We start from the raw sequence: 12806 nt of genomic DNA, 5'->3' as shown, positions 1-12806 counted from the left end.
AACCAGCTTTACAACAAATGTTAAAGGAACTTCTCCAGGCAGGAAACACAAGAGAAGAAAAAGACCCACAAAAACAAACACAAAACACTTAAGAAAATGGTAATAGGAACATACATATTGATAATAACCTTAAATGTAAATGGATTAAATGCTCCAACCAAAAGACACAGACTGGCTGAATGCATACAAAAACAGGATCAATATATATACTGTCTACAAGAGACCCACTTCAGATGTAGGGACACATGCAGACTGAAAGTGAAGGGATGGAAAAAGATATTCCATGCAAATGGAAATCAAAAGAAAGCTGGAGTAGCAATACTCATATCAGATAAAATAGACTTTAAAATAAAGACTTTTAAAAGAGACAAGGGATGGGCTTCCCTGGTGGTGCAGTGGTTGAGAGTCCGCCTGCTGATGCAGGGGACACGGGTTCGTGCCCCGGTCTGGGAAGATCCCACATGCCGCGGAGCGGCTAGGCCCGTGAGCCATGGCCGCTGAGCCTGCGCATGCGGAGCCTGTGCTCCTCAACGGGAGAGGCCACAACAGTGAAAGGCCCGCATACCACAAAAAAAAAAAAAAAAAAAAAGAGAGAGACAAGGGAGGACACTACATAGTGATCAAGGGATAAATCCAAGAAGATATAACAATTATAAATATTTATGCACCCAAATAGGAGCACCTCAATATATAAGGCAAATGCTAACAACCATAAAAGGGGAAATCAACAGTTACACAATAATGGTAGGGGACTTTAACACCCCACTTTCACCAATGGACAGATCATCCCAACAGAAAATAAGTAAAGAAACACAAGCCTTTAAATGACACAACAGTGGGGGGAATGTAAATTGGTACAGCCACTATGAAGAACAGTATGGAGGTTCCTTAAAAAGATAAAAGCAGAACTACCATATGACCCAGCAATCTGGCTACTGGGCATATACCCAGAGAAAAGCATAACCTGAAAAGATACATGCACCCTAATGTTCATTGCAGGACTATTTACAACAGCCAGCAACATGAAAGCAACCTAAATGTCCATAGACAGAGGAATGGATAAAGAAGATGTGGTACATATATACAATGCAATACTACTCAGCTATAGAAAAGAAATAATAAGGCTTCCCTGGCAGTGCAGTGGTTGAGAGTCCGCCTGCCGATGCAGGGGACACAGGTTCATGCCCCGGTCTGGGAAGATCCTAGATGCCGCGGAGCGGCTGGGCCCATGAGCCATGGCCACTGGACCTGAGCGTCCAGAGCCTGTGCTCCGCAACAGGAGAGGCCACGACAGTGAGAGGCCCGCATACAGAAAACAAACAAACAAACAAACAAAAAACAAAATAATGTCATTTGCAGCAATATGGATGGACCTAGAGATTGTCATACTGAGTGAAGTAAGTCAGACACAGAAAAAGAAACATTATATGATATCGTTCATACATGGAATCTAATTTTAAAAAACAATACAAGGGCTTCCGTGGTGGTGCAGTGGTTAAAAATCTGCCTGCCAATGCAGGGGACACGGGTTCCAGCCTTGGACCAGGAAGATCCCACATGCTGCAGAGCAATGAAGCCTGTGTGCCACAACTACTGAAGCCTATGTGCCTAGAGCCCGTGCTCCACAACAAGAGAAGCCACCACAATGAGAAGCCCGGGCACCTCAACAAAGAGTAACCCCTGCTCGCTGCAACTAGAGAAGGCCTGCGCACAGCAGCGAAGACCTGACGCAGCCAAAAATAAACAAATAAATAAATTTATGAAAAACAAAACCAAACAAAGCAATACAAATGAACTTATCTACAAAACAGGAACAGATTTACAGATATCAAAAACAAACTTATGGTTACAAAGGGGCTGGTGGGGAGGAATAAACTGAGAGACTGGGATGGACATATACACACTGCTATATATAAAACAGATAACTAATAAGAACCTTCTATATAGCACAGGGAACTCTACTCAACACTCTGTAATGGCCTATATGGAAAAGAATCTAAAAAAGAGTGCATGTATGTATATGTATAACTGATTCACTTTGGTGTACACCAGAAATTAATAAAACATTGTAAACCAACTATACTCCAATAAAAATTTTTTTAAAAAGAAAAAGAAAAAGAAAAAAAATAAAGTAAATGACACAACAGACCAGATAGAGTTAACTGACACTTATAGGACATTCCACCTGAAAGTGGCAGAATACACTATCTAATCAAGTGCACACGGACCATTCTCCAGGAGAGATCACATCTTGGGTCACAAATCAAGCCTCAGAAAATTTAAGAAAATTGAAATCGTATCAAGCATATTTTCTGACCACAACGAGATTAGAAATAAATTACAGGAAAAATACTGTTAAAAACACAAATACATGGAAGCTAAATAGTGCACTACTAAATAACCAAGAGATCACTGAAGAAATCAAAGAAGAAATAAAAAAACACATAGAAAGAAATGACAATGAAAAAATGATGACCCAAAACCTATGGGACGCAGCAAAAGCAGTTCTAAGAGGGAAGTTTACAGCAATTCAATCTCACCTCAAGAAACAAGAAAAATCTCAAACAATCTAAGCTTACACCTAAAGCAACTAGAGAAAGAAGATCAGAGCAGAAATAAATGAAATAGAAATGAAGAAAACAATAGTAAAGATCAATAAAACTGCGCACAGCAATGCAGTTGCTCAAAAAGTTGGTTCTTTGAGAAGATAAACAAAATTGATAAACCTTTAGCCAGACTCATTAAGAAAAAAAGGGAGAGGACGCAAATCAATAAAATTTGAAATGAAAAAGGAGAAATCACAACTGACACTGCAGAAATACAAAGGATTATAGGAGACTACTACAAACAACTATATGCCAATAAAATGGACAACGATAATGAAATGGACAAATTCTTGGAAAGGTACAATTTTCCAAGACTGAACCAGGAAGAATTAGAAAATATAAACAGACCTAACACAAGTAATGAAATTGAAACTGTAATTAAAAGTATTCCAACAAACAAAAGTCCAGGACAAGATGGCTTCACAGGTGAATTATATCAAACTTTTAGAGAATGGCTAACACATATCCTTCTCAAACTCTTCCAAAAAACTGCAGAGGGAGAAACACTCCCAAATTCGTTCCTTGAGGCCACCATCACCTGGTACCAAAACCAGATAAAGATATCACAAAAAAAGAAAATAACACATCAGTATCACTGATGAACATAGATGCAAAAATCCTCACCAAAATACTAGCAAACAGAATCCAAAAACTTATTAAAAGGATTATACGCCATGATCAAGTGGGATTTATCACAGGAATGCAAGGATTCAACAACTATATGCCAATAAAATGGACAACGATAATGAAATGGACAAATTCTTGGAAAGGTACAATTTTCCAAGACTGAACCAGGAAGAATTAGAAAATATAAACAGACCTAACACAAGTAATGAAATTGAAACTGTAATTAAAAGTATTCCAACAAACAAAAGTCCAGGACAAGATGGCTTCACAGGTGAATTATATCAAACTTTTAGAGAATGGCTAACACATATCCTTCTCAAACTCTTCCAAAAAACTGCAGAGGGAGAAACACTCCCAAATTCGTTCCTTGAGGCCACCATCACCTGGTACCAAAACCAGATAAAGATATCACAAAAAAAGAAAATAACACATCAGTATCACTGATGAACATAGATGCAAAAATCCTCACCAAAATACTAGCAAACAGAATCCAAAAACTTATTAAAAGGATTATACGCCATGATCAAGTGGGATTTATCACAGGAATGCAAGGATTCTTCAATATATGCAAATCAATCAATGTGATACATCATATTAATAAATTAAGGAATAAAAACCATATGATCTCAATAGATGCAGAAAAAGCTTTTGACAAAATTCAACACCCATTTATGGGCAGAGGGAACCTGCCAGAAAATGGGCAGAGGGAACCTACCTCAACATAATAAAGGCCATAATAACAAACCCACAGCAAACATCATTCACAATGGTGAAAAACTGAAAGCATTTCCACTAAGATCAGGAACAAGACAAGGATGTCCACTCTCGCCACTCTTATTCAACATAGTTTTGGAAGTCCTAGCCATGGCAATCAGAGAAGAAAAATAAACAAAAGGAATACAAATTGGAAAAGAAGAAGTAAGACTCTTGCTGTTTGCAGATGACATGATACTATACATAGAAAATCCTAAAATGCCCCCAGAAAACTCCTAGAACTAATCAATGAATTTGGTAAGGTTGCAGGATACAAAATTAATGCACAGAAATCTCTTGCATTCCTATAAAATAACAATGAAATACCAGAAAGAGAAATTAATGAAACAATCCCATTTACCACTGCAACGAAAAGAATAAAATACCTAGGAATAAACCTATCTAAGGAGACAAAAGACCTGTATGTAGAAAACTATAAGACACTGATGAAAGAAAAACGGAGCTGGAGGAATCAGGCTCCCTGACTTCAGACTATACTACAAAACTACAGTAATGAAGACAGTATGGTACTGGCACAAAAACAGAAATATAGATCAATGGAACAGGATAGAAAGCCCAGAGATAAACCCACACACGTATGGTCACCTAATTTATGACAAAGAAGGTAAGTACATACATGGAGCAAAGACACCTTCTTCAATAAGTGGTGCTGGGAAAACTGGACAGCTACATGCAAAAGAATGAAATTAGAACACTTCCTAACACAAACAGAAACTCAAAATTGATTAAAGACCTGAATGTAAGATTGGACACTATAAAACTCTTAGAAGAAAACGTAGGAAAAACACTCTTTGACAATAAACCACAGCAAGGTCTTTTATTACCCACCTCCTAGAGAAATGAAAATAAAACCAAAAATAAACAAATGGGACCTAATGAAACTTCAAAGCTTTTGCACAGCAAAGGAAACCTTAAACAAGACAAAAAGACAACCTTCAAATGGGGAGAAAATATTTGCAAATGAAACAATGGACAAAGGATTAATCTCCAAAATATACAAGCAGCTCATGCAGCTCAATATCAAAAAAACAATCAACCCAAATAAAAAATGGGGAGAAGACCTAAATAGACATTTCACCAAAGAAGACATATGACTGGCCAAGAGGCACATGAAAGATTCTCAACATCACTAATTATTAGAGAAATGCAAATCAAAAGTACAATGAGGTATCACCTCATACCGGTCAGAATAGCCATCATCAAAACGTCTACAAACAATAAATGCTAGTGAGGGTGTGGAGAAAAGGGCACCCTCTTGCACTGTTGGTGGGAATGTAAATTGATACAGCCACTATGGAGAAGAGTATGGAGGTTCCTTAAAAAACTAAAAATAGAAGTACCATATGACCCAGCAATCCCACTACTGGGCATATACCCTGAGAAAACCATAATTCAAAAGGACACATGTACCGCAATGTACATTGTAGCACTATTTACAATAGCCAGGACACGGAAACAACCTAAATGTCCAACGATAGATGAATGGATAAAGAAGATGTGGTACATATATACAATGGAATATTACTCAGCCATAAAAAGGAACAAAATTGGGTCATTTGTAGAGATGTGGATGGACCTAGAGTCTGTCATACAGAGCAAAATAAACCAGAAAGAGACAAACAAATATCGTATATTAATGCATATACGTGGAATCTAGAAAAATGGTACAGATGAACCTATTTATAGGGCAGGAATAAAGACGTAGACATAGAGAATGGACATGTGGACACAGTGGGGGAAGGGGAGGGTGGGACGAATTGGGAGATTAGGTTTGACATAAATACACTACCATGTGTAACACAGATAGCTAGTGGGAACCTGCTGTATAGCACAGGGAGCCCAGCTAGGTGCTCTGTGACGACCTAGATGGGTGGGATGCGGGGTGGGTTGGAGGGAGGTCCAAGAGGGAGGGGATATAGGTATACATATAGCTGATTCACTTCATTGTACAGCAGAACTTTGGAAATGTGAACACTGAATGGACATTGCATAATAAAAAAAAGAAAAGGCAGGGTAAAGAGAAAGACTAAAATATGATGTTCTAATTAATTCAATAAATCAGTAATAATAATAAAAAATATAAATGAGCTAAACTTACTAGTTAAAAGAAAGATATCTCACATTAGATTAAAAGCAAAGAAATAAATCTGCCTACATGTTATTATAAGAGAAACACTTAATAAAAATACAGGAAGGTTGATGGCAAAAGGAAGTAAAAAAGATAAACCAGGTAAATATTAACCAAAAGAAAGGTAGTGTAGCTATATTAAGATGAGACAAAATAAATTTTAAGGCAAAGAACAATGTTAGAAGTAAAGAGAGTTTGCACAAAATGATTTTTTTTAAAAGGTCACCAGGAAGAAACAACAATTCTAAACTTCTAAGAATCTAGTAGATTCTTAGACTGGCCTCAAAATACATAAAGCAAAAACTGACAGACTTACTAGAATAATCAAGCTCACAATCATGAAGTGTGATTTTTTAAAACCACTCTATTATAAAGTAAGATTCATTACGGCTTTCATCTGTCTCCTTGCCAACACTCCTCTCTAGAAAATAATCTTAAAATGTATCATCTTTCTCTATTTTTTTCACAGATGTATTTTAAGTATATGCCAGTGCCTGGCATGTAACAGCTGCCTAATATATACTTGTTAAGCTTTTTCATTAATAAAGATTTTAAAAGATAGTAACTATAGAGATTGGATAGTATAATTAACAAGTATAATCCAAAGAACTCTCATGGAACCCTATACTCCTAAATCAATACATTCTTCTCAAGCATACATGAAATTTCACCATGTGCTAGACCATATTCTCTGAATACAATACAATTAAGTTAGAAATCAACAACAAAACAATAAAATTCCATGCACTATAAAATATAAAACACAGTCCTAAACAACTCAAAGAAAAAATCATAATGAAGATTATGGAAGCAGAAGATCGGAGCAAACAGAACTTAATGATAACAAAAGTATTACATTACAAAGTTTGTGGTGAGCAGCAAAAAAATATGTAGAGGGAAATCTATACATTTATATGCATATATAGGAAAAAGTAGGATAAAAATTGATGGGCTACACATCTAAATTAAGAAGTAAGAAAAAAAGAACTACAAAGTAACCACAAAATACAAGTGAGGAAATGATGAAGGAGCAGAAATCCCTGAAATAGACAAAATATATACAATTGAGGATCAAAATGAAAATCTGGTTCTCTGGAAATAGGTACAACTCTGGAAAGAGTGATCAAGTTAAAAAAAAGTAAAGCTTAATAGCAGAAATAAATAGGGGTCATATTTCAGATACAGCAGAGATTTGTAAAAATAGAACGTTAAGAAATACTTGATGCTAATATATGTTAAAATGAACAGAATGGACAATTTCCTAAAAAAATATATAATTTGTCTAAACTGACTCATGGAAAAAAACAGAAAACCTGAACAAATCTATAATTATTAAATCACTAGTCAAAAGTCTACTTATCAAAACTGCCCACAGGGCTGGATGATTTTACAGGTGAGATCTACCAATCAGTTAACAGTTAATCCCTACCTTACACAAAGTGTTCCAAAGAAAAATAAGAACTTATTTCCACCTCATTTATGAAGCTAACAGAACCTTGATATGAAAACCAGGCAGGGAAAGTACAGAAAGGAACATTTATGGGCCAATTTCACTTTTGAACATAGATGCAAAAGTCTAAATAAAATGCTGGCAAACTTAAGCCAGGAACACATAATAGATAATAATACATCATAATTTAATTTATGTTTAATCCCAGGAGATCAAGGATGGTTTACAATAAGAAGGTCTATTAATATATTTCACCACATGAACAGATTAAAGAAGAAAATCACAGAGGCAAAAAAAGCACTTAAAAGAGTTAAACACCCGTCCATGATTAAAACAGAAACCTTAGCAACTAGGAACCCAGGGGATCTTCTTTACCTGATATCAGGTACCTATAAGAAAGTGCTTAAAGTCCATAAAGTTGTGAAATAATTTTCCTTAAAATCAGAAACAAAACAAGGATGCCCAATTGTACTTAACAGTGTACTGGAGGGCCTAGCCAGTACAAAAATAATTGAAAATAATCAAGATTTCAGAGGAAAAGACAAATGGCAAATGTGCCTGTAGATGGGACATTCTTGCACACACAGAGGTCTTGAGAAGTGGTTGAAGAGTTCAATACCTTCTGACAAGTCTAGAATTCCAGGATACCTAGATTTTTAGAAGCCCAGAGTTTTCTTATATTTGTGTTTTTTGCTGTCTTTAAAATCCATAGCTGTATTTGTCTAAATAGATGCTTTACCGTTGTCTGATTTTTTTACTTTGTACTCAGCCCTTTTATAACCTGAACTTTCTAGGCTGATCAAGGATTCAAATTTAGTTTGACCTCCTGTGTGGTAATCATACTTCCCACTCTGCATCCAGACAAGAAGGCTGAGCATACCCCTGAAGATTCCTTTAGGACCTCCCAACTCCCCGTTGCTCTGAGGAAGGTATGTAAACAGTACTGAGCTTTGCCTTAGTGGAAGACACACTACTGCTCTCTCCAGGAAATCTTTTTATTCTTTATCATTTTCAGTGTCTTTTTACAAGCTGCTCTCAAAAACAATACTAAGTCTTTAATAAAATCCCATCACAGTATCTGGTAGGGAGTTGTATTTAATTTTCTTTTCCCTTGATTCTTTAAATGCTCACTCTTGTGGTTTTTCTAAGTATTTTTGTATAATGAGTCATTCTGAACAACTGACTGGGAATGTAGGAAAAAGGGCTTTTTTTTTTTTGCTATTTTGATTTACTGTGTGATTGACCCTGGGCCAGTCATTGAACCTCATCAAGGGACTTCATTCATTGCTAAATAAAGATAAAAGGTTTTGAGAGATGGGTTAAAATTAGATCCTTCCACCTAGTGACTCAGTCTCTTAACAACTGACTCATAGAAATTAATTAGCTTGTTCCTATAACAATTCCATTTGGAAAATATCTCCTTTATTATTTTTGCCTAGTTGTAGCCTTTTTACATCTCTCTATCCAATTCTCTGTCGCCTCCCCATTTGTTTACTTAACTTTACTGCTTAGTTTCAGTGAACAACCATGGCACTCCATGATAATCAGCGAAAATTCAGGGCTAATTTTGTGATCTTTAGAAAGTCTCTGAGCTACATTTCTAATTTAGAAAATGGTAACCACAGTACTCTATCTTTTACCTCACAGACAATTGTTACAAAAACCAGGCAATGAAAGTAGAGAGTGCTTTGAAAAACTGTAAAGAACAATATATTTACATTCACATTAACTGAATAATTCTATTCACCAATGCAAGAATTGAGTTATAATACATAGGAGAAGGTCTTAAGTGATATTCATCCATGCTAGACAGAGACTATTAAAAATTATAACTGGGCTTCCCTGGTGGCGCAGTGGTTGCGCGTCCGCCTGCCGATGCAGGGGAACCGGGTTCGCGCCCCGGTCTGGGAGGATCCCACGTGCTGCGGAGCGGCTGGGCCCGTGAGCCATGGCCGCTGAGTCTGCGTGTCCGGAGCCTGTGCTCCGCAACGGGAGAGGCCACAACAGAGGGAGGCCCGCATACCACAAAAAAAAAAAAAAAAAAAAATTATAGCTGAGTAATTTATTTATAAGTATGTAAACAATAAATTCAGGACAAGGAAGACTTTAAAGTAACAAAATGTAATTTAAGAATGGAAGCAGCATGACATGGGTGCCTGCTGGAAAAGCAGGAAATAAATTAATACTTGAAGATCCTCCTTATTCTATGTTTAAATCTTTTGAATCCACAACCTATGGTAAAAGCTAAAAATACAAAATAAACGAAAGGAAAACTGAAGAGTTGACAAATTTCAAGGTGGGAGCAAAAGAAATCTTGCAAATATGGTCTCTGGATCATGTAGAAATTCAAGGAAAGAAAATGTGAAGACAAAAGTTGCTTCATTTTCTTACCTTTGTTCTGTATTAAAGAGTGCAAAGATGTGCTTGCTAGACATAAAGCTTTTTTCCACATCCCGAACTTTCAGGTTGTCCAAGGGAAGCATATACTTCTTTTCTTTTTCCTAGATAGATAGAGAGAGAGAGAGAGAGAGAGAGAGAGAGAGAGAGAGAGAGAGAGAATTGGCTTTAACAAAAGATCTTGAAGCATGCCCATAGCAACACATCACCTGAGTTGGTCAATATTTAATTAGAATATTTTGATACCATCACACACTACTTTGATACCAGCTACGAAGGAACAAAAATTATCTGAGATAGGAGACTCCAATGGTTCTCAACACGTGGGTCAGAAGAATGAGGGGAGGGAAAGTGCAGAGGAAGGAAGGGCTCAGGGATGGAGAAAACACATGGTCCTCTATCCTTTCTTCCTCATGTGGGTCCCCTTAGATGTTTTAAAATGTTAGTTTGATATTAAAAATTTAGCCATCTGTTAATATTTAACAAAAATGTTCTGGTCCTAATTCAATGAGAAATGCCAGATGGATTTCATTTCATATTTTATTTGCAGCCTAAGCAGTTTTGATAGCCAGAGCTGGCAAGAGACTGGAAGCACAAGGACCCTAGTATGAAATACCACCTATAAACTATGATAAAGCACAGAAAATACTTCCTTCCTTTGAGTCTAGAATAAAATGTGGGTCCAGAAAGAAATGATTCCATTAAATTGTCAAACTCTTTGAGAAAAAAAGAACCCATTAGAAGTGAACTAATATTAACTAGAACAAATTCTCTTAAAATTAACAACACTTTAGGAAGAAAATGCACATTTGAGAGGGGAGGTCTGCAAATGGGACCAAACTAGTCTTGGTAAAACAAAACATATTGGATGCCAAAGAATTATTAGAAACATTTACTCTTAAGGACTGTCCCAGGGACAATATTATCATATGCATAAATGCCTAACAACCAGTATAATAGGAGAGAGTGGAATACTCAGTTTAAGAAACCTAGTCAATATCTATTACCTGGGGCACTTTAGCACAGTCCTTGTTAAACAGTAGTCCTCTGTATATCTCGGGTGACAGTCCTGAGAAAAACCAGGCCTAGACTCCACAGGAGGAGAGCATGGAGATCTAGCCATGACTTTTAATAAACAACTATTAATGCCTGTGGGAAATACATGTACCATACAGATATGTTTGACATAAGCCTTTTTGTTCCTGAAGCTCCTCCAGCTCTTGCTTGAGAACTGGTCTATGCTCAGTAGTGTGGAGCAGAACTCTTCCATGCTCCCTAGCTTACTTGCGGGGACCACACTCTCTGCAGACATCAGAGAGCGTTACTGCAAGAACTATCACTGGCTTTGCCACTTCTCACTCCTAAATTAATCAGGGAAAGTTGGGCAGAGCACTTTAGAATAGTGAGGCAGGGAGAAATAGATGACTCAAGAAGTTGAAGGAAGCTGGTTGGAGAACAAAATGGCTGTCCTGGCAGACAAGGTCTTCAAAGAAGATAGCAAAACAAAACAAAACAAAAACATAAAAGAAACTGAGTGGCAGTGAGAGAAGCCCAAGAATAAACATGAAAAAGCAAAGCATTGTAGGAAGATTCCAATGTTTCTTGTACAAAAATTAACAGTATATTAGCAAACACAAGGATATTCTAAATAGCAAAATACATAATTTACATAAATGAAGCAGTATAGTTGGGTCTAACTTGTTTGAAAGACTTGTCAGACTATTTTAGGATAGCATTCTAAGAGGCAAGATCACAGACTGAATGAAAAGCTACCCAATACATAATCAAATGAAAATGTTTGAGACGCAGGGAACATTTTTTTTACTGGTTGTTTTTCAATGTCCTAAATTTAAGCAGCTGGATTTTTTTAATGCATCATCCTATTCAACCTTTTGAAATGATGGATTCGCCTTTAATGGAAAATCTGCATTTCATTGTAAAGATGGAATACAATGTCCTTGGCATGTTTTCTATAGAAGTAGGCTCCCTTTTGTACTGCATTCTTTAGCATATAGTGAAGACCAGAACTCCAGCAAGTTTACATCAGATATTAAACACTGGAGAAATCACACATATGCAGACAGAGAAATATTAAAAATGTAGTTTCATTTCCAAAGGACTAAATGTCATTTATCTAAGAGTTTTGAGGACATATTGCTAAATTATTTCATAATCAAGAGTTATTTTTATTTTTTTATTTTTCCAGTTTTATTGAGATGTAATTGACATATAACATTGTGTACCTTTAAGGTATACAACATGTTGATTTGATAAACATATATTGCAGAATGATTACTATCATAGCTTTAGCCAATGCCTTCATCATCTCACATAATTACCATTTTTTTTTGTGGTGGGAATATATAAGATCTACTGTCTTAGCATCTTTCAAGTTAAGAATACAGTATTATTAACTATAATCACCATGCTGTACATTAGATTGCTAGAACTTATTTGTCTTGTAAGTGGAAGTTTGTGCCCTCTGACCAATGTCTCCCTATTTTTTCCCCACCCCCACCCCTGGTAACCACCATTCTACTCTCTGTTTCCGAGTTTCGCTCTTTAAGATTATACAAATAAGTGATATCCTATATTATTTTCTCTTACTCTGACTTATTTCACTTAGCATAATGCCCTTAAAGTCCATCCATGTTGTTGCAAATGGCAGGATTTCCTTCTTTCTCATGGTTGAATAATATTCCATTGTCTGTGTATACCATATCTGTTTTATCCATTCACCCATCAGCTGTCACTTAAGTTGTTTCTGTATCTTGGCTATTGTGAATAATGCTGCAATAAACATGGGAGTGCAGCTATCTCTTCA

At 36.4% G+C, this 12806-nt stretch overlaps 1 protein-coding gene across 1 annotated transcript in view; it reads right to left on the bottom strand.

The window, feature by feature from the left end:
• Positions 1 to 12806, bottom strand: part of LOC129392055 (dynamin-3-like) — a 189860-nt gene that overhangs the window by 161827 nt on the left and 15227 nt on the right. Inside the window, exon 2 of the mRNA XM_055084164.1 lies at positions 9977 to 10086. Coding sequence (XP_054940139.1) covers positions 9977 to 10068 — 92 coding nt within the window. The 5' untranslated portion in view covers positions 10069 to 10086. The remainder of the gene's footprint in view (positions 1 to 9976; positions 10087 to 12806) is intronic.

The sequence above is a fragment of the Physeter macrocephalus genome, chromosome 4 (genome assembly GCF_002837175.3).
Source record: "Physeter macrocephalus isolate SW-GA chromosome 4, ASM283717v5, whole genome shotgun sequence".
NCBI classification, from domain to species: Eukaryota; Metazoa; Chordata; class Mammalia; order Artiodactyla; family Physeteridae; genus Physeter; species Physeter macrocephalus.
The sequence above is the reverse complement of the archived record's forward strand: the minus strand, read 5'-3'. Positions and strand labels throughout refer to the sequence as shown.